We start from the raw sequence: 20,815 nt of genomic DNA on the forward strand, positions 1-20,815 counted from the left end.
AGCAGGAAGGGCTGAGGAGCAGCATTTGTGTCTGCAACCACAGCGCAGACATGGGCCAGGCCTCACAGCCTTGCCTCCACCCTCTACACTTGAAGCTCCAGCCTCCAGGGGTTGTGCTCATCCCGGCCTCGTTTCACAAAGTGCAGGATCACCTCCTTCACGCTGCTGAGCTCTGCCCTCAGCGAAGCCAGCTGCTCCAGCAGGAGCTGGATCCTCTTGGCTTGGACCTCCACGGAATCCAGAGAGTTCCTGCGGCCAACAGGAAAGCAGTAGATCCCGTCAGAGCGCAGCCTGTCCCCTCCTGAGAGCTTCCAAGCCCAGCGAGGAGGCTGTGCTCAGCTCTCTTTTCTTTTTCCTTTGCGTGGGTGCTTCCCTTCATCACTGGGTTTAGCAAAAGGCGAAGACCCAAAGACCTACGCGAGCCCAGGACGCTACGAAAATGAGTGCAAGTAGCCAGAGGTCAGAAGCTGCTACTGCCCAAAACCAAGCCTGGCTCAGGAAACATCTCTTACCGCAGAGACTCCGTTTCTGCCAGCAGCCTCTGGAAAGGAAAAGCTCTCCCTTAGAGAATCGAAGCTGCTGGGGCTCCCCGTGGGCTTCCCCGAGGACACACGGCAAAGCTGCCGCTTCCTCGGGTCGCTCCAGAGGGAACCAGAGCAGAAAACGATGCCCCCAGCTCCCAGCAGCAGCACTCCCAGAGGAGCTGCCTGCCCCGCAGCAGTCGCTCACCTGGGCCGCTTTCCTCGCCCCCGTTTTCCAGCCCAGCCGCGGGGTCCTGCAGCAAACTGCGCCGGCTGCTGCAACGCACATCACCGGGACACGGTTACTCTGCCCGTGGTCACCGCGTCTCCTCCTGCTGCTGGGTGGCAGCGGGTGAAAGGAGGACACGGGGAACATGAACGCTGCCAGGTGTTTCCTCGTGAAAACTCACCAAGGATCACTGAGACCACGAGGAGGATTTTCAAGAGCTCCTTCTTGCGCAGGGTCATCTTTTTCCTAAGAAGGAGGGAGTCTTGGTGGTGGTGTTAATATTCCAAGGGCAACCCCTGCTGTGGGTGGATTTGCAGTCGCAGTCTGGAAAGAAGCCGTTTTGGAAGCCTGCTGTGGAGAGCAAGCTGAGGGGGCAGCCCTCAGGAGAAACTCTCCTTCTGTCCACACTGCCCAGCGCCGCAGGCAGATCTTCCCCGAAGGAAGGGCTCCAGGAGCACCTTCAGAAAGGGCACGGGAATAACCCAGGGAAATAAACGCAGCTACAGCATGGAAACAGCAGTGCCAGAGCTTTGGCTAGTGGTAGCCACGGTGTGCTGGCCGAGCAGTACCCCCTGCCCTCCCCTGCTCACACTCCGGCCCGCAGCCGTCCCGTTTCTCCCCTAATCCACAACAGAACCGTGTTGTACGTACGCAGCGAGGATGCAAGCGCTGAGGAGGGTCTGCAGCACGAGGACCCTTGCCAGATGGCGAGCAGTGCCGACGACCGTCCCTGGGCAAAGAAATGAGCACAAAGTCAGCTCTCGGTGTTGAGCTCTCCTGCCCTGAATCCCCACCAGAGGCGTGCCCCGGAGGACAGCAGCCTGTGGTGCTTCTGCCACGGGGGAAATGTTGCTGGAGCGATTTCTTTGGGCACAGAGGAGCTCCGTGGGGTCACCCCAGGGGATTTCAAGCAGCAGCGCCCAGCTTACCTGCAGCTTCCATGGCTGTGTCATGCTGCCTTGCAGGCTCTTGGCTGGCAGAGCCAGGAACGAGCTCCAATGAGTGCCTCACCTCCTGCAGCCCAACCTGCACATGGAGGCACCTGCGGGAGGAAAAATCTGAAGCCTGTCTGTCCGCAGGAGCCACAGCAGGCAGGAGCAGCCTCAACAGAGCCCCTAGCCTGAGGACAGGGCTTGGGAAGGCTCCCAGGGGCCTCCCAGCTGCAGCAAGGAAGGGCAGCGGGGCTGGGTGATTTTCAGGGGTCTCCACAGGATCCCTGGGCAGCCTGCTCCAGTGCCTCACCACCCTCTGGGTGAAGGATTTCTCCCTTACATCTAACCTAGATCTACTCTCAATATCCCCATGCTGTTCAGGGAGCAGGGACAGTCCCCTACCATGGCCACTGTGTCCCAGGATGCTGGCGGGGTCTCTGCCCGCACGGCCACCCCGCTCAGCCAGGCAGGGCCTCCCCGTACAGCAAAACCTGGGGCTTGGCCTTCCTAAGGAACAAAACCTGGGGCTTGGCCCCAACCTGTGGGGCAAAACTTGGGGCTACTGCCTCCCCGTAAAGCCTCAGCACCCCGTACCCGGGGCTCGGCCCCGCTGCCTCCCCTGTGGGCTTGCTGGCGGCCTCGCTCTGCGAGGGGCCCGGCGGTGCCCCCGGGCGCCTCTTTCGGGGAGCCTTCCTCGCCATCTCCGGGGTACTGCAGACCTCAGGCTCACCCCAGGGGTGAGCACAGACGCCTCTGAGGTCACAGAGGTGCCCCCTGAGGTGGCAGCTGTGGCATCACCCCGGGGGCTTTTCCCCTAGGTTCTTCGGAGGTTCTTCTTCTGTAAGACCTAGCCCAAACACAAAGCCTTGCCATGGTGCCTGTGTCGTTTTTACGTGCAGGTTTCACATCTTGGTGAGAAGAGGCATTTTGTTTTATTGCACCATTTTGCAGACTAAGCATATTTTGCAAGCACGAGACGGAACGGGGCACAGACAACAAAGCACTTGATGCTTATTTCTTCTACTTTCTAACAGGGTTTCTCTGCGCTTTTCACTTGTTTGACTTTTAAACTGTCATAGGTATACAGCCTCAGGTCTGGAAAACCACTTCCAAGCTGCCTCTTCTCTACCTTCTGCTAGGGACAAGCCACGGGGATGAAGCTTTGCTGCCTTACCGAGCCTGAAGCAAAGTTAATTCTCTTAGAGGTGCCCCCAATCAACACAGAGCCAGGGGGCTGACATCCAAACGATGTGATGAAATGTCAGAGTTGGGATGTCCACCACCAGCTTGATTATAGCACTTGCAGCATCCTCTTTAGCTAAAACGATTCCCAAATCTGATTGAATAAAAAGACCCAGCCTCACAGCTGACTGTGGTGGGAGCTGCCCTGGATTTCCCATAGTCAAGCACCACTTCCCTCACTACATTTTTCACAGCAAATACCCTCCCATTAATTATAAACCCAACAAGTGCTTTTAATTCTGGTTTTGGCCGTTGCACTGGCAGCAACAGAGCACTGGTTGTGCAAGGCAATCCCAGCAGCTGAACGGGGATTAAAATTCTTCATAAATACGTTTATTTTTTACACTGAAAACCCTGGAACTGGGGGCAGGTAGGGGGAGACTCTGAGCAGAAGTGGGAGCTCTGAAGAAGCCTGGGAGTGGAGTGTACTGGGAGTGTACTGGGAGTGTACTGGGAGTGTACTGGGAGCTTTGCGCACGGCCCCTCTGCCGCCTGAGGGCTGGAGGAGGCGGGGCTGCGCACGGCCCGCGGCGCCGCGTGCAGAGCTCGTAGCCCCGCCCCGTTTTGCGCACGGCCCTCGCGGGCTATAAAAGCGGAGGGGAGCGGGAGGGCCGGGCCAGTTGCGTTCTGAGGAGCGAAGGGGGAGGGTCAGTGCCAGGCCCTTGTGCTTATTGTGGGGTGGCTTTTTCAGCCTCGTGTGGTGTTTTCTGGAGGTGTATTTTCAATCTGGTGTATTTTCCGGACTACAAAGGGAAGGGGTTACCGTCCTTCATCATAGGTGCATCTCACTTCGAGAGACAGGGCTGTGGAAGGCTTGTTTGGGGTGTTCTTACCACATGCTTAAACCACTGAATGTCAGGGGTTGTCAAAAAGTGGTTAAACAGGCAAAAAAAGGAGCCGTGGAAGGTTCTGTTTCTGTGTGTTTTCATTTGAGTGGTGAAGGAAAACAACCAAAATCTGGAGGTGGTGGCCAAAAGCAGAATGGTTTGGCTTTGGGTGGTGTTAACATGTAGCATCTATTTCAAAGGCTCCTATATCATGCCAATGGGCCCCAAATACTGTAATTATGTATGGGGAGCTGGGGAGGGGGGCTTTGCGTTGACACACACAGGGGAGGTGGTGGTTGGGGTGGGTTTTGCCCATGCACATGTGTCCCTGATCTTATTTAGCTTGTGCAACTTTTCGTTGTTAGAAGTGAAAAATCCTGGGCCTAATGCAGCCAATTACTAAATAAGACCTCCTGTACTGTTCCATTTAAATGAGTTTGTCAACTGATGGAGGTAAATTGCCCAGGAAACATCTGTAGGTTCAGCTACTGGGTTGATAAAACCAAATAGCTGCAGCGTGAGCTGAACGCGCTCCTGAGCACTGGTTGTACGTGCATTAATGCAGATGTTTTCTCAACAGCCAGAAGAGTAAAATCAGCAAAATGGCAACTGCTCAGAAGCAGAAGAACTGTACGGTATGACTTTGTCATGTTTCAGCACAATGTGCTATTCGAATAAAGAAAAACAGTGAATCGTAGCTGAAGTAATGCACCCAGGTGCTTTGTAAGATTTCTGGGTTGGAAAATTATGGATTAATTCAATACTCACCTACACATAAAGGTGATCAAAATAGGTTTAAAAGTCTGAACTTTGCGGTCATACACTTGGTAGAAATTGTCAATGTCCTAAAAACGTAGGAACACCAAGTGTGAAGAAAATGCTTAGTTTTATAAACGTTTGTCAATTAAAATGTTAGGCAGCGGAACAGACCGCAGGCTGCACGTTTGATGTTGAAAGCTATTTTTCCTCTTACAGAGTGCGGTCGTGTTTCCCAATAAAATAACCACAGAGCAGCAATCTCTGACGCTGGTGAAGAGGCTCTTGGCGGTGGCAGTGTCCTGCATCACGTACCTGAGGGGGATCTTCCCTGAAAGTGCCTATGGGACAAGATACCTGGATGGTAACAGGCTCTTTGCATGATACAGTGGCAGGGGTGGTTGTTAAGTTGGCGTTTTTAAATAAATTAAAGTTCATTTAATTAAAGGCAATAGCTATTTCTTATGAGTGTAACGAAACTTTGCTAATATTACTGAGTTTTATTAAAGATAGGGGTGATGCTGATGCAGGAATTAGAATATTTAGAGCAATGTAAGTGATAGTCTACTTTTAACATACAATTCTGGGGAATGAACTTCACTTTTAGTGTCATAATTTTGTCATATAATATAAATATTATATTAAAAAATATTTAACATATAAAAAAAATATTTAACATACTTTTGTTGTTGTTGTTTTGAGATCTGTGTGTCAAAATCCTGAGGGAAGACAAGAACTGTCCTGGCTCTACTCAGCTGGTGAAATGGTATGTTAACTAGAACACTTGCCTAGGGTGTGAGCTCGAAAGATGCCTTCCTTGCTTGCAACTCTAAAGAAAACTTCACTTTCTACAAGTAAACAACTGCACGGGCAGTGTTTTTAGTAACAGTTTTTTACTCAGAAAATAAAACCGCACGCATTTTGGTAAAGCTGTCGTTGATTTCTTCAGTTCCTGTTCTAGGAAGCTTACAACCCAGTGTTTCATAGGGCTCAGTCACTGTTTAGACTGAGTGTGCTTTATGTTTGGTTTCCATGGGTGCAGGAGAATGCTCACGATGCAGATGAATGCAAAAAACATAACCAGCAATTCTTCTGTGACTGGGTAGGGGGTGCAGTGTTCCCACAAAAACTGAGCCTGTTGCTGTTCTGCATCTTGTGTTTGAAGGTCTGGAGCTAACTTTGTGTAAGAAAGTGGTACCGTGGGCCTTCCTATTGCAAACCAGAATTGTCTCTGCAGGTGGTAGCCCTCTTGCACGTTCACCCAGTTGAATGCCTCAGCTGGGACTCGAGGTATTTATCATTTTCCTTTCTGTTCGCAACGAGGTTGGTTCCTGGCTGCCCTCCCTGTTGTTTAGAAAGGTGTGTATGAGGCAAAGGGCACCTGGGGTGTTTCTTGTCTGCCTGGGGAAATGGATTCCTTCCCAGCTCTGCTGGAGAATGGGCTTAAATACCTCCAACTTCCTCACTGCTCAGATGCCCTCTGGTTACTGAGGTGTTGCCTGCAGTTGTTTCACTATTGGGTGCCTCCAGGTGTGGCTTTGATTCCGTTCCAGAAGTGTTTGGGTGACTCCCGAGGTCCTCTCGGTTCTGCAGGGTAGAGGAAAGGGTGCAGCAATTTCGTGCACGGGATTTAACCCCGCTGCAGGCCGCGTCGAACCCTTTAGGAAACAAACTGGAGTCACTGCCCGTGCACTGAACGTGTTGTGGTCGAGCTCAAGCTGCACCAGGGCTTTGAGAGGACACATTCCTGATTTTAGGACCTCTCAGTTTTCACGCTTACACCAGAATGAGAGGGCGAGCGTTTAGAAACAAAGCAGTTCAGCAGCTGGGGCTTCAAGGCAGTCGCTGCAGGGTGCTGGAGATGCTGAGCTGTGATTTTGGGGGTGTGACTGGGTCACTCAGATGGGGTCACTCAGGTGGGAACCAAGCATTAGCATGCAAGGGCAGTGGCACAGCAGCCTGAGGATGCTGGCAAGGGCTTGTGCAAGCCCTTCGTCGCTTACAGGTGAGCAGAGTTTTGTAACTCAGCATTGTGGACGTGCCAAAAGTAACGCCTGCTCGTTGACCACAGTCAAAAGAACTGCAGGGGAAATTACAGTAAGTTTTGGGGTCCTGTTTGCATGTTATAGGAAAACAAAATTCCAGCAGCTAAATAATAACGCCTTTGTGCTTCAGAGATGTTCAGTTGAAGCATTCATACACTGATTTGTGAATCTATGTATAAAATCTGACACTGATAAGCATCCAATTGCCTTGTTTTGTTTCCTTATAGATCATATTTTTACTTGGTAAGTAAAAAATTGTTATTACTAATAAAAAAGACACGATGGAATAAGCATTATTTTTGCTACAGCAGTAGTAAGACTGTACAAAGACTTTAATTCTGTGGGAGTATTTTAATCAGGACTGGATGGACAATCTTATTTGATTTTTGCAGGATGTTAGGATGCTATGATGCCTTGCAGAAGAAATATGTAAGTCTTCTAGTATCATTTGGTTTTTTTAAGTGTATGGGAATGTTCATTTATAGAATTCCACTGCCTGCCACTGTAGTTTTGGACTTTCTGGTTACAGGGTAGCTCAGATTCCTTCAAATAGGCCTCCAGTGGTCATAATTGGTTTTGAGAGCTAAAGAAACAAAACAGCTTGGTAAGCAGAAAGAGGCTGTAGAGTATATCTAATATTTTTTTTTTGCTTTAATTATGTTTCCAACAGCTAAGAATGATTGTCCTAGCGGTAAGTACATCGAAAGTAAGGCACTACTCTAAGGATCCGTGCTTAGATGTATGTACAGTTCTTAATCTGCTTCCTGTCTTTACTTTTAAAAATCCAGGTCTATACCCACCCAGAAGATCCTCAGGTAAATCTGGTAGAATAATTCCCTTGATGACTAATGACAGGATAGGCAGAGTGAAGCTTGCCTGTTTACAAGCAGTAGGACTGAATTTTCTCCCCAATGCATGTCCTAACTCTGTGTAACAAACCTGTGGCTATTTGTGGGGAAAATCCATAACTAACCACTGTCCCCTTGTCTGTGAGCTGGGTGAAATAGTTCCATAGCAATTAAAATGTGGATAGAATATTTAATTCTAAAAACTTCTGCTAAAATTTTTTTTTTAAATATTTCATTGCGGTGATTCCAGGGAGGAACTTTAGGTATTTGATTTGATTAATATAGTGTGCATTAAAACTGTTGAAGTATTCCTATGCTGTATTTCAGGCTGGGAGCTAGGAGCTATCATCATTTTGTTTAAATACCAAGTTACCAAATGCCTGAGTAGAAGCAGTAGCTGTTTGCTTGACAACTTTAATAATTGCTGTTTGTTTGCAGACAATTACTGAATGTTATCACTTCAAATTCAAGTACACCCACAATGGGCCACTCCTGAATTTCAGCAGGTACTGTCCCCGTGACTGCTCTGCTCTGTGGTTTTAAAGCTCATTGCATGCACCAGCCCGAACGTAAGAGCTTCAGATTTTCTGGTTGGCTTTTGCTCCTCTAAATCTGGATCTTACCACTGATTTTATCAGTGCATCCTTATTAGTTAGGCTGTTTTTTTAAAATACAGTGAGTTGTTTTAGTGTGTCGTGAGGATATTTGTGAAATATGCAGTCAAAAAAAATGTTCCTTAGCTACAAGGAAGTAACTTGTTCTAAACAAATACCGAAACGTGACCAGTTCTTTCCTTGCGTAACGTACTCCTTCCAGTTTTTCTCTGACATAAAATGATTTCTAAACTTTTTTAAAAAAAAAAAAAAAAAAAGGGAGTGGGCTACAGTGCTGCAATCCTTTGGCCTGAGGTTGGTTACGTACCTCTGAAAGTCGTGTGGTGGCAGGAGATGGGAGTCAGCCACTGCAGGCTGGTTTTGTGCACTAGGCTGATTCGAAAACAAGTCCAGCTTCCTTGCCACCCTGCGGGGAAAGAGAAATGTCTGCGGGGTTGGGAAACACATCTGAGACTGTTTCAGGTGCCTCCAAAAGGCTGTGTGCCTTGTGAAATAACTCACGTGCCTCAGGCTGGCTGCTCAGGTCCTCTGACACCTCTCTGACCTGGGGTATTTCTGGGAAATGATCGGACTCTTGTGAAGATGTTAACGAGTTCCAGGGAATGCAGCTGGGAAGGTGGCTGTGAGGAGGAGGGAGTGGTAGCAGAGCAAGACCTCTCTGTTTTTAATGACAGTAAGGTAGAATTTGGGGCAGCTGCTTGGAGTTGGGTGTTGCCGAGCCAGATGCCAGGAGTCCCTCAGGCATCTTCCCTTATCAGTAACCTTCCCTGTCAAAATCAGGAGTGTTACTTGCAGCCCCTGAAATACTACGGGTGTGAGAGACCTAGCAGGACTGGGGCTTGCATATGTACCAGCTTCTATTTCAGATCTGTTTTTAAGCATTGTGTAACCTAAAACATAGCTGTAGGGCACAACTGCTGCACCCCAACGCTTCCCTGATGTTCCTGGCTCAGAATTTGATCTCACAAGGGACAGAGCACGCAGCTCACCTCGGTGGTGGTAGGAGCTGCAGTCCTTGTGATCTCAGAAATGGGATGTCGTGTCTGTGTATTATAACACTGAAACCATTCTGTATAAAAAAAGCTGAACACTCTGTCCATTTCTAGCAAGAGCAAAGGGAGTGATTCCCCCATCACCTGTGCAGACACCAAGAAGGCAAGCATCCTCCTCATTCGCAAGATTTACGTTCTGATGCAAAACCTAGGTCCGTTACCAAATGATGTCTGCCTGACCATGAAGCTGTTTTATTACGATGAAGGTAGTGTTTTCCTGATTAATTTATCAGCTGTGCTTAGACGTTTGAAAACAAATATTTTTACCTATAATCTTCGTGGTGGCTGGGACTTGTTAAATTTTCCCATGTTTAATTATTTCTTGGGACAGGTTCTAAAATCCAAGGGGCACAGATCTGATCTCTGTACAGACTGTACAGTCTTACAGCTGACTTCATTGGAGCAAGGGTTTCAGTGGGGAAAAAAAGGAGAAAAGTCTTCTAGCTGCACGAGCTGAGGTTAATTTGACAAGAGCATGTTTTGTTGCAGTGCAATGCTTCGTGTGTTCTTCCCTACAGTTACACCACCTGATTACCAGCCTCCTGGTTTTAAGGAGGGTGAATGTGAGGGGATGATATTCGAGGGAGAGCCCATGCACCTTAACATGGGTGAAGTGCCAACGCCTTTTCACATGCTGAAAGTCAAAGTGACAACTGACAAACAGAGGATGGAAAACGCCGATGAGAGCATACTGAAGCCAGGAGATACTGATCAGCCTCTCCAGGTGCTCAGAGTGGACAGAGATGATCCAGAGGAAAACCAGCACATGGATGTAAGAGCTCACGTGCTTTGTGCAGCTTCTTGAGATGTGTTGTGGTTTATGTTCTAGAAAGGGGCTGTTCATCCTACTGTGCCTGTTAGGATAATATTAGTAGGGGACGTGGTATTTCCAGAGGCACTGAAGTATCACAGCAGGTACTCAGCACGCTTCTAACTGTACTTCTCCAGTTGGCAATCTGTCATTAAAGCAGTGTGGAACAAGTGCATCAGCACAATGCCTGCGCTGCTGGGAGCCCTCCGAGGCAGGAGAGGAGCAGCGAGGGAGGAAGCAGCGGTGTGCTGTGTACATTTGGCTGCGTGCTCAGCTCCAGCCACCCTGAAACCTCCCTGTGGCTGTCCCGTGCCCTTCCTGAGCAATCCCCTGCGGCCAGGCGGTGCTGACCAGGGCTGAATTTGCTCTTGGACAAGCAGGGTAAACCCAGCTGGGGATGCTGTGGCTCAGTTTGGTTCTGGATTGGGATTTCTGTCAGGAAAAGCACAGCCAAATCTGAACATGCCGACAGACTCTCACATCCTGTTGGTGTTGTAGCCTCTGAGATGGCACTGAGCATTGGGCAGGTAGCAGGGAACACTTAGGGGCTGTTGGGTGCAGAAATTCTCTGCTGTTCCACACTGGCCATAGGTAAGAAAGGAGCTTCAGGGCTTCTGGCTCATCCTCCTTACCAAGGCCTCCCCAGCAGTTGCTTGGCAGCCCCCTACCTCTGTGCACGGCTCCATCGCTGCTTTACCAGCAACACAAAGGTGCACTGATGGTTTTCTCCTAGCATCTGTTACAGTTTTTCACAATTGGACATGTTTTTCATTAATTGAATTAAACGTATGCCTGCATTGATAACTAACGTTGAGCTAGTCTGTACGTCCCATATCATATTCTTTTATTTTAAAGCAGTTCGTTTCACCAAGAATCCATCTGGTAAGATCTGTTCCAAAGCTTTTGTGAGTAGAAACTTTACTTTATGTCTGCTGTAAGTAACAGACCCTTCTCTTTATCTAGGAAGACCCCGTGTTAGATAACAAAGTGGAAGATGGTAACCGTGTGAATACATTGGAAGCTCAAGGTAAAATTTATCTGTTTTCCAAGTCTCTTCAGTTTGTGCCTCTTTCCTGATGCTACTCAAAGAAATGCTCAGTTTTCTGCTGTAGGCTGCCAGATTTGTGGTGTTTTCCTCATGCCCATCGCTGTGTCTTTGTTTTAGTCTGGATTTGATCTGTGAAGCACTTGTGCAATGTGTTGGGGTATCCAAGTCCGACACTGCACAGGATCTGTGTATTTAAATAGTGGCATTACAGTTGTTTTTCAGAAAGGTGCAACTTCTCAAAAACAGCTTAATATCCCCATGCTGTTGAAAAATAATCATGGAAATGTGTAGGAAAGAGCACACGTAAACCACTTCCCTTGATGTTAGTAGGCTGCAGAACTGCAGGTACCCATTAAAAGCTCCGCAGCTTTTATGTGCTTGTAGAATTCACAAGAATTCAAAAAAAAAATAATGTAAAAGTATGATGAATAGCTTGTCTTACAGGGTTGGTAAAATGCTTTTTTATGGGACCTGCCAGACTGTCAGAAGAATGCGGTTGTCATCCAGAAATAGTTCAGTTAGTCACTTCCCCCTCTGAAGAACCTGTTTGTCACCTCTAACCAGTTTGTGCTTATGTGGGGATCCTAGGAAAAAAAACCACAGTGGATTAGAAGAAGAAGAAGAAGAAAAAAAAAACCTCTCCAGCTCTCAGAGCTCATTCTTTCCTCCTCCTGCCTGGTCTTTGTGACCTGGAGCTGCAGGCAGAGGTCCTCAGCTGTATGTGGCCAGGTTACCAAGCACCAGCCACCTGCTGACAGTGGTTTGGGATGGGTAGAAGCGTGCCAGAAGTGCAAAACCAACCCGTGAGGGTTTATCCTCACAAGTAGGGTGTGATGTAGATGGGCACTGAGAGTCTGGGGATCGAGCCCATCCTTCCAAAGAGCACGTGTGAGTCTGTGTCACATAAAACCGTGCATTTTCCTCGTGTCAAAGTGTTGCAGTGGTAAGAGGCTGTTAGTGCCTGATCGACTGTGTGCTTTGTTATTTAACAACTTTTACAGAACCGGGTTTCCCTGGTGGAGGAGATGAAGTGACGAAGGCTGGAGAGAACAGGAGTCTGTACATTTCCAATCGCCAGGTATGGAAACCACTCTCTGCCAGCTTCAACTCTTACTAGAGCTTTTGTGAAGCTTTGAACTCCGTGTTTTGAGTTAACTCAAGTGATTAATCAGTAATCTGCTGAAGGTTTATTTAAAACAGTATTTTCAGCAGTAGAGCACGTTACGATTTTAATTCCCAGTGTTTTTACAAAAATGGTGAGTGTTCTACAGCAATCAGAAGGAATAACCAAAGGCTGGTGCTCTGATCAGTTTTCAAACTAAACACTTGGGCTGACTGAGGCTACAAGAAATGGAAAAGCAATTTCCCATGTTTGTAAATTGCCATAAATGAGCACTCTGCCTAACAGAAACTTCTCTTCTAATTCCAGCAGATGAAAACTTGATTTTTAAGATCTTGATTTAAACTTAAGATACAGCCTTACTATTCAGGCTTTAAACTTTGACTATATTCCGTGGGGACAAAACAAAAAAAAAAAGGCAAAATGTTATAATTTAAATGTGGGGGACTACTTCAAATGCAGATCCTTAGACCTGCATTTTAAGATTTCTTAATGCAGGGTAGTCCCAGGTAACCGAGTGGTTTACTGTGTAAAAAACTGATGCTTTGATCTGCCAGGGCTGTTCAACACCCCTGCCTGTAAGTAGTGCTGTTGATTTCATTGCAAATACTCCTGAATTTAAGTTTCAGGTAAAGTGCTGTGCTGAGCAGAGCCAAATCTCTTTGCACACTGAACTCTGTATTATTATTATTATTATTATTATTTTTTACTGCTGTCACAAGCAAACATTTATCTTCTCATTTTAGGTTGATCATTTGGCAAGTAAGACATCTGAACTGAATATGTCAGAGAGCAGGACAAGGAGCGGGAAGATATTTCAAACCTACATTGTTAGTATCAGCTTTTCTTCTATTTCTGTTCTTTAAGACTTTTTTTCCTATTGCAAGCAGTGAATAAAACTCCAACCTCTGTTACAGCTCATGCTGGAAAAATGAAACAATGCTAGAATTTAGACGAGGCAGTTGCTTTAAACGAGCAGAGGTGCTGCAGAGCTAGAGGCTAAACTCACCTTGTCATACGTGTGCAGGTCAGAAATGCCCAGGTGGAGGTCAGAAGGTGGCACGGTGCTCCAGGAACCGGGCTTGGGGTGCGTTGCCTGAAGCTGCAGCACGTGGGGGCACTGCCCTTGTAGTGTAAATAAATCCCCTGCTCTTTCCCCTGCCGCTGGGGGCGGTTGTGCTGTAAAAACTTCGGTGCCCAGATGTTGCTCTGGGTGTTTAAGAAAAAAAACCACCTCTGAGCAGTGGGGAGCAGCAGGAGCTGGGCGCTCAGCACCTTGCACAGCCAGGTTTGGGGTGGATTTTCTTCTCGTTAGATGTGGTAGCAGCGAGGAGCAGCCCATGCAGCACCACGACCTGTAACCCTGTGCCTGGTTTCTCCCTGCAGGCCGAGCCCTCTTCCAGTCAAGACGTGCTGCCAAAAAGGAGGAAAATCAGTGAGCCGAAGGAGCAGTTTTAGACACCCCTCTCCTGGCTGTTGGCTTCTAGGGTGCTTCTCCACACCACTCCCCTTTGGTTGTTTAATGCGATTGTTAATATTTAAGTGTTCTTTCAGGGACCTTGTTCTATTTGTAGTCAAGATGTTGTGGGTTCTAAGGAGAAATCTACCAAGAAGCCATGTGGAGTAAATCAGAAGTTCCTTTCTGTAGGAGGCTGTATCCCCATCAGGAATGACAGAGGCTGGCTACTGACGTAACTCTGGGATAAAAATGAAAAAATCTGTAACAAAGGTGATTTGGGGGATGGGGGCTCCCTGCTAATAACGTGCTTAAACCCTGCAGTGTGAGATTTCACTGGTAACATTTTCTGGGCTGTATGTCAAAGCTGAGGAGCTCCTTGGTCAGAACCTGCCCTCCAGGGCCCAAAATCCTTGAGTCTCGGTGTTATTTTTTGGAGCAGGTTTCTTAATTTCTGGAGCAAGTTTAGGAAAGCTGTTAAGCTGTGTTACAATTCTTGGTTTTACTACAAAGCAAGCAGAACTGGAACAGTTACGGATGTTTGATTCATTCTTTCCAGACCAAAGGCACCAGACGAACAATAAGCAAGCATTCTTCATACCTTTAACCACGTATTTCTTGTCAAAATACCAGGATTTGTGTACAGGTGTTCATATATATTTACAAATGGTATGAACCTGGCAGGCACCTGTTCTCAGGGTGTGAGATGAGTTGAAAGAGAAGCCTGAATGTATCAGAAATGATTAATTGCAGGGATTGGAAAAGGTGCTGAGTTGTTCTGCCAAAATAATTGTTCTTTTTTTCCATGTAGTGTAAAAGAATTGGAGGGAAGCTGTTGCACAGCTCCTGTGTTCAGATGTGGATAGCTGAGCATTTCTTGATATATTTGAATTAAAACTGACATCTTTTTATCTTATTTCTCCATTAAAGCAGCATTCAACGTGTGGCTGTGTGTTTCTTCCACGTTCTGATCGGAATGCACTTCGTGGTCTTAAGGAAAGGCAGGGAAAGAGCAAATGGGGCAAAACACCACGGATGTGGAACTTTCCTTGGCCGGGCAGTGGGGACACAGGCACGGTGCAGCCCCAGGGGGATCTCCAGCTCCTGGCGTGGTGCTGCCCCGTGCCCTACGTGTGACCTGCAGCACGGTGTGGGTCAAGGTGTGGGTCGCAGCCCTGCAGTTCTCTTCAGTGCTGAACCGGATGAGCAGGATTTAATTAGCACCAGCTGGTTTTGTCGGCTTTGCGGTGTGATTTAACAGGATTTCCTCTGCAGCTCTTGACCGCAGACTCAGAAAAAGGGTTGGGTTAGCAGAGACCTCAAAACCCACCTGGTTCCTGCCCCCAGCCCCATGCAGCCTGGCTTTGGGCCCCCCTAAGGGATGGGGCACCCCCAGCTCCTCTGGGCAGCCTGCGCCAGGGCCTCGCCACCCTCCTGGGGACAGAATTTTTCCTGATACTGACCCAAATCTGCCCTCTTCTGCCTCAAGGCGTTACCCCACTCCCCCCACTGCACCCCGAGTTTCTCCCCAGCTTTCCTGTAGCCCTGTAGGGGCTGGCAGCATCGGTTCCTGTATCAGCACTTACTGCAGTGTCTGTGCACAGCCTTCCCCTCGCACCAGTGTGCAACGCGTCTTGCACACCTTCCAAGCCTTGTACATGTCCTGGATGAGCCTTGATGCCTTGTGTGCCTTGCAGGCACCTTGCACAAGCAGAATGCCTTGCACACTCCTTGCACTCCTGCACAAGCAGCATGCCCCTTGCCTGCCTTGCGCACCTCTTGCACAAGCACCACACACCTTGCAGAAGCAGAATGTCCCTTGCATGCCTTGCACAAGCACTGTGAGCCTTGCACACCCTGCACATGCCTTGCACAAGCAGCACACTCCTTGCACACCCTGCATATGCCTTGCACAAGCAGCATGACCCTTGCCTGCCTTGCGCACCTCTTGCACAAGCACCACACACCTTGTACACCCTGCACACGCCTTGCACAAGCACCACATGCCTTGCACAAGCAGCATGCCCCTTGCACACCCTGCACACGCCTTGCACAAGCAGCACGCCCCCTGCACGCTCCTTGCACGCCCCGCACACGCCTCGTCCCGGCCGCAACCGGCACCGCCCCCCCCGGGGCCGTCCCGGGCCGCCCCCCCCGTGCTCATTGGCGGCTCCGTTCTCCGGTGCCGGCCCCCCGCTGGCCTTTCCCGGAGCCCGGGGAGCTTTGGCCCGGCTTCGCTTCCCGCACCGGCCCCGAGGCTCGCCCCCGGCTGCTCTCCGGCCATCCCAGCGAGGCTCCGAGCTCAGCTCCTGGACACCCCGGGATAAACCCCGAGAAGAAGCCGGGCTGCACCCCGGGGGGGCTGCCACCGCTCCCCGGGTCTGAACCGAGCTCCTGACCCCATCACCAAGCCGGGGGTCCCCGGGGCGTGAAGGCTCGGTCGCCGTCCCGATGTCTCGCCAGCTCCGTGGAAGCGCGACCACCGGCTTCAACCCCATCCCGGGGCGACGGGCGGCAGCTCCCCGCCGGTGATTCCCATCCAGCCATCGCTGCGATTCCCCGGGGAAACGGGGCGAAGGCTCCCCGACACCTCCGGAGGCCACCCGGGGGTCCCAGCCCCCTGCCCTCGCGCGTGGTCCTCGGCCCGGCCGCGGGTGGCGATGACGACGTTGACCCACCGGGGCCGCCGCACCGAGGCGGGTGGGAGCGTGGGCAAGAGGGTGGACGGCGAGGAAGAGAGGGACCCGGAGGACGATGACTCCAAAGGCACCCGCCTGACGCTGATGGAGGAGGTGCTGCTCCTGGGACTGAAGGACAAGCAGGTAAAGCGAGGCTGCAGGTCTTGAAGCGAGGCCACGGGTCTTAAAATGAGGCCACAGGTCTTAAAATGAGCAGTTTGTCCAAAAGCGAGGCTGCAGGTCTTCAAGTGAGGCTTTAGGGAAACCCACAGCCTCGTGTGGCAGCCCCGACGGGAGCGCAGAGATGCCCCGGCAATGTTTGCTCTTTGCCAAAACCCTCTTTGAGAAACGATGAGGGCAGGTTTTGAGGGAAGGGGGCAAGGGGACAGAAAGCGGCTGGAGCAGGATGAGCTCCCCGGTGGCTGCCGTTCCCTGCTCGAGCAGCACCAGGGGCGATCGGGGCTCTTGGTTATCAGCCCCCACAGCGGGGCCGGCCCCGCTCGGCACCTTTCTGCTTCCTACACGGCAATGCCTGCATCTAGATCTCCTGGGGCACGGCAATACGGCCCCTCCCCTCCGCCAAAATGGGGAAAATGAGGCAAGGGGAGGCTCAGCAGGAGCCCGAGGCACTTCCTGAGGCAGCAACAAGTGCAGAGGGGTGCGAGGTGCCTGTGCTCCCAGCCCCTGGGGCCCCGGTGGTCCTTGAATAATCCTGGCCAGGCACCTTATGCCCCCCAGCCCTGCTCTGGCCGTGGTTTTCTGGCAGGGACGGATGCGGCGGGGGACTGAGGGCTTGGCAAGCTCAGCAGGGAGTAGCAGGAGAGCGGGGTTACCCGGGGAGCATCACGCAAATAACTTGGGAGCAAATATTTAAGAGCAGCGTGGCACAGCTTCCTTCCTGCCTGGGCTACGTTGAGCATTCTTGGTGTGGTTTACGTATTCCTGGGAATGGCCCTGCAGCCACCAGGAAGTGAGGAGAGCACAAGAGATAAGAGAAGGACTTGTCTTACAATTTCTTCGTTTGTTTTTCGTCCTGTCCTTCCGTGTTTCTCCAGCTGAAGGCAAGACGCAGGCAGCAGGCCTCACGGTCCACCCTCATGGTTTGATGAGCAGGGGAAAATTAAAAAATATACTAATGAAAAAGATGATTTTAGCCAAACCCAATGAGCCCACAGTGCAATTTCATTATTTTAAGTACCAGTCTGTCCACGTAGGGGACACTGGCTGCACACCAGCATTCGTGACCAGTCTGATTTCAGGAGCTGATATTACCCAAGGAGCTTTCAATTTCTCTCATTTCAGCCCCCTTAAAATTTTCGGGGCGAAATGTGCCTTCCAGCCCAATGAACCGAAACCTTCGGTAACCTCCATGCCCTTTTTCAGAGAGCTGGTTCCTAAAGGGCACATGCAAAGAAAAAAAACACCACAGTGCGTCTCCCGTGGAAGGAAATCAGCACGTCTTAGCAAAGACAAGCGTGAAGGGTTGCTTTGTCTTCGCTCACAAGGAAATGAAGAAGGCAAATAAAGGCTTTAATTTATTTTATGACTCCCTGTGCTGAGCAAGCTGAACAACCCGGTGTCCAGATGCGCTGTACAAACAGACACCCTGGGGACAGGAGGTTACCCGTATGGACTATAAAAGCTTCTACGTAGGAGGCCGCAAGCTCTCGGCCTTCCTGTCTTGGGAAGGGCTTCTTGGGTTGCTTTGTCTGTGGTCCCCCAGCTTGGTTAGAGCTGCCCTTTCCCCCCTTCCTCCCCATTTTCTCGAAGAAAAGCTCCAAGGAAAGGGAGTGAGGGCCAGGAATGGGGCACAGCCCCCAGCCCCATCCACCCTTCAGGCACAGTGAGTTCGGGGCCATCCTGAATCTCTTCCACTGCAGTTGCAGCCTCAGCCCGTCTGCCACATGGTGGAGGCGGAGAAGAGGCCGTTCCCTTCATTCTGCAGCTGGCTTTTAAGCCTTGGGGCCCCTCATCCGGCCTCCAGACCTTCCCTTCCCAGACTGAGAACCCCATGCAACCAGCAGTCCCTCCAGGACCATGCTTTCCAGCCCCCTGCACCTTCTCGGTGTTCTGCCCAGCACCATACGGACTCGGGAGCCCCCATTTCTCAGGGCAGGGCTCCAAAAAGACCACTTGATGTGAAACGTGTTGAGTTTGGTCTGGCTCGAGCGCTGCCCAGCCCATGGCAGCCCTTTCCATGAAGAAAGGAGTAGAAGGAATGGCCTCAAGTTGCACCAGGGGAGGTTCATGTTGGAAATGAGGAGACATTTCTACACAGTCAGGCACTGGGACGGGTTGTCCAGGGAGGTGGTGGGGTCACCGTCCCTGGGGGTGCTCAAGGAAAGGTTGGACGTGGTGCTTGGGGACATGGCTCAGTGGGTGACATTGGTGGTAGGGGGTGGTTGGACCAGAAGATCTTGGAGATCTTCTCCACCCTCGATGATTCTTTGATTCTGTTGAGGGTGGGGGTCCCTGGACATGGCGGTGGGGCTCTGGCCGCCTGTCCCCGGCGTCACACGTGTCCCTGTCCCCGCAGGGCTACACCTCCTTCTGGAACGACTGCATCTCCTCTGGCCTGCGCGGCGGCATCCTCATCGAGCTGGCACTGCGGGGCCGCATCCAGCTGGAGCCCCTCACCGCCAGGAAGAAGCGGCTGCTGGACAGGAAGGTGATGGCAGCGATGGGGCCGAAGGGCTGAGGCGGTGCCATGGGTGCCGGCCATCCCGTGTGTCCCCCACACATGCATACACACGCCCCGCGGTGGCTTTGTGGCGTGCTTCAATGCCTGCCCGCGTCCCAGCCTGATGGCTCCCGGTCCTTTTGGCCTCCCAGGTGCACCTGAAGTCGGACGCTCCAACTGGTGACATCCTGCTGGACGAGACCCTGCGGCACATCAAGGCCACGGAGCCTGCAGAAACGGTGCAGACCTGGATAGAGCTGCTCACGGGTAGGCCCAGCAAGAGGAGGCACAGAGTCATGGCGTGGGTTGGGTTGGGTTGAGTTGTGTTGGGTTGGATTGGGTTGCGTTGGGTTGGATTGGGTTGCGTTGGGTTGCGTTGAGTTGGGTTGTGTTGAGTTGAGTTGGGTTGGGTTGCGTTGGGTTGCGTTGGGTTGTGTTGTGTTGGGCTGTGTTGGGTTGTGTTGTGTTGGGCTGTGTTGGGTTGGGTTGCGTTGGGTTGGGTTGGGTTGGGTTGGGTTGCGTTGGGTTGGGTTGAGTTGGGTTAGGTTGGGTTGGGTTGTATTGAGTTGCGTTGAGTTGCGTTGGGTTGGGTTGGTGGGGAGCTCAAAGCCCACCTCGTTCCTGCTCCCACCATGGGCACCACCCCTTCCTCCCCAGCCCCATCCAGCCTGGCCTTGGGGGCCCCCCCAGTGATGGGGCAGCCACAGCTCCCCCAGGCAGCCTGGGGTTGAGCCAGGCTCCATCCACCCAGCCTCCAACATGGTTTATTTCTCCTCAGGGGAGACCTGGAACCCCTTCAAGCTGCAGTACCAGCTGCGGAACGTGCGCGAGCGCATCGCCAAGAGCCTGGTGGAGAAAGGCATCCTCACCACGGAGAAGCAGAACTTCCTCCTCTTCGACATGACCACGCATCCCGTCAGCAACGCCGCCGAGAAGCAACGCTTGCTCAAGAGGCTGCAGGAAGGCGTGCTGGAGCGCTGGGCGGGCGACCCGCACCGCATGGACCGCAGGACTCTGGCTCTTCTGGTGCTCGCCCACTCCTCGGACGTGCTGGAGAACGCTTTCAGCAGCCTGACGGACGACCGGTACGAGGTGGCGATGAACAGGACCAAGGAGGTCCTTGACGCAGATCCAGAGGTGGAAGCTGCCAAAAACAGAGACACGGAGATGATCTGGGCCACCCTGGCGGCCTTCAACAAGGCTTGAGGCCCCGCAGGGTGGGCGGCGGAGCTTCGCCTGCCTCGGCGTGAGGCCACGGGCTCCCTTGGCACGGGGTGGTGGCGAGCCCAGCTCTCCCCGCAGGGCTGGAGGGGGGCAGGAGCCTCAGGACCGCTGCCAACAGAGGCTGCTGCCCCCAGGGAGCGGAGGTGACGGCCACCGGCGGTGCTGGACGCCTGCTGTGGCAGCACTGAGGTGTCCCACCAGCCAAATCGCAATGGGAAGGGGCTGAGACCCCCCTCAGGAACAGCCCGGACCCTCTCCTTCCCCTGCGTGCGATTGCGGGGCGGCCCCAAGCCTCCGGGCTGTGCTGCCCTGCAGCTCTTTTCAAGAAGGGGATGAGCTCACTGTGATTTTTATTTTTTTTTTTTTCCATTTTAATTATGATTAATTTCCTTCCTCCTCTGCCACTTGGACTCCCCGCCGTGGATGTGAACGTGTTTCTGGGTGTTGAAGCCCCACAGCTTGCAGTTGCGGCGGTTCCAACTGCTCCTTCTAATAAAAGGGTTTGGTGGTGGAAGGCAGGTCCTCGGTGCTACTGGTGCCATGGGGACACCCCAAGCTGGGCTCCCGCACCCCAAGGCTGCTCTGTGAGGCCCGGGGCTGTCCCCAGGGACGCAGATCCTCGTGGGCACCTTCTTGGGGTCACCAGGAAAGCAGCGGGTCGGTGCCGGTGCCTGCGGGGAGCGTGGGCAAGGAGCCCGCAGCACAACGGGGCGTCAGGATGGCACAGGGCCA

At 51.5% G+C, this 20,815-nt stretch overlaps 2 protein-coding genes across 2 annotated transcripts; both read left to right on the top strand.

Moving 5' to 3' along the window:
* Positions 1-4,353: 4,353 nt before the first annotated feature.
* HORMAD1 (HORMA domain containing 1) lies at positions 4,354-14,318 on the top strand (the record flags this gene model as incomplete). The annotated part of the gene is made up of 13 exons (XM_084303450.1): positions 4,354-4,386; positions 4,727-4,871; positions 5,210-5,273; positions 6,945-6,981; positions 7,223-7,243; positions 7,341-7,367; positions 7,839-7,906; positions 9,121-9,272; positions 9,585-9,838; positions 10,841-10,904; positions 11,927-12,003; positions 12,792-12,875; positions 13,432-14,318. The coding sequence occupies 13 exons, from the start codon at positions 4,354-4,356 to the stop codon at positions 13,501-13,503; spliced, it is 1,098 nt and encodes a 365-aa protein (XP_084159576.1). The 3' UTR covers positions 13,504-14,318.
* Positions 14,319-15,750: 1,432 nt separating this feature from the next.
* On the top strand, positions 15,751-20,365 carry GOLPH3L (golgi phosphoprotein 3 like). The gene is made up of 4 exons (XM_084303128.1): positions 15,751-16,323; positions 18,716-18,847; positions 19,012-19,126; positions 19,638-20,365. The coding sequence occupies exons 1-4, from the start codon at positions 16,162-16,164 to the stop codon at positions 20,063-20,065; spliced, it is 837 nt and encodes a 278-aa protein (XP_084159254.1). The 5' UTR covers positions 15,751-16,161; the 3' UTR covers positions 20,066-20,365.
* Positions 20,366-20,815: the final 450 nt, after the last annotated feature.

This window comes from Netta rufina (assembly GCF_964035555.1).
Source record: "Netta rufina genome assembly, chromosome: 29".
Lineage (NCBI taxonomy): Eukaryota > Metazoa > Chordata > Aves > Anseriformes > Anatidae > Netta > Netta rufina.

Bases quoted from the DNA above. Each gene is read 5' to 3' on its own strand.
- GOLPH3L (XM_084303128.1), top strand. From the start codon at position 16,162: ATGACGACGTTGACCCACCGGGGCCGCCGCACCGAGGCGGGTGGGAGC. The intron at 18,848-19,011 runs GTGATGGCAGCG...TTGGCCTCCCAG, and splicing joins AGCGGCTGCTGGACAGGAAG to GTGCACCTGAAGTCGGACGC. The intron at 19,127-19,637 runs GTAGGCCCAGCA...ATTTCTCCTCAG, and splicing joins CTGGATAGAGCTGCTCACGG to GGGAGACCTGGAACCCCTTC.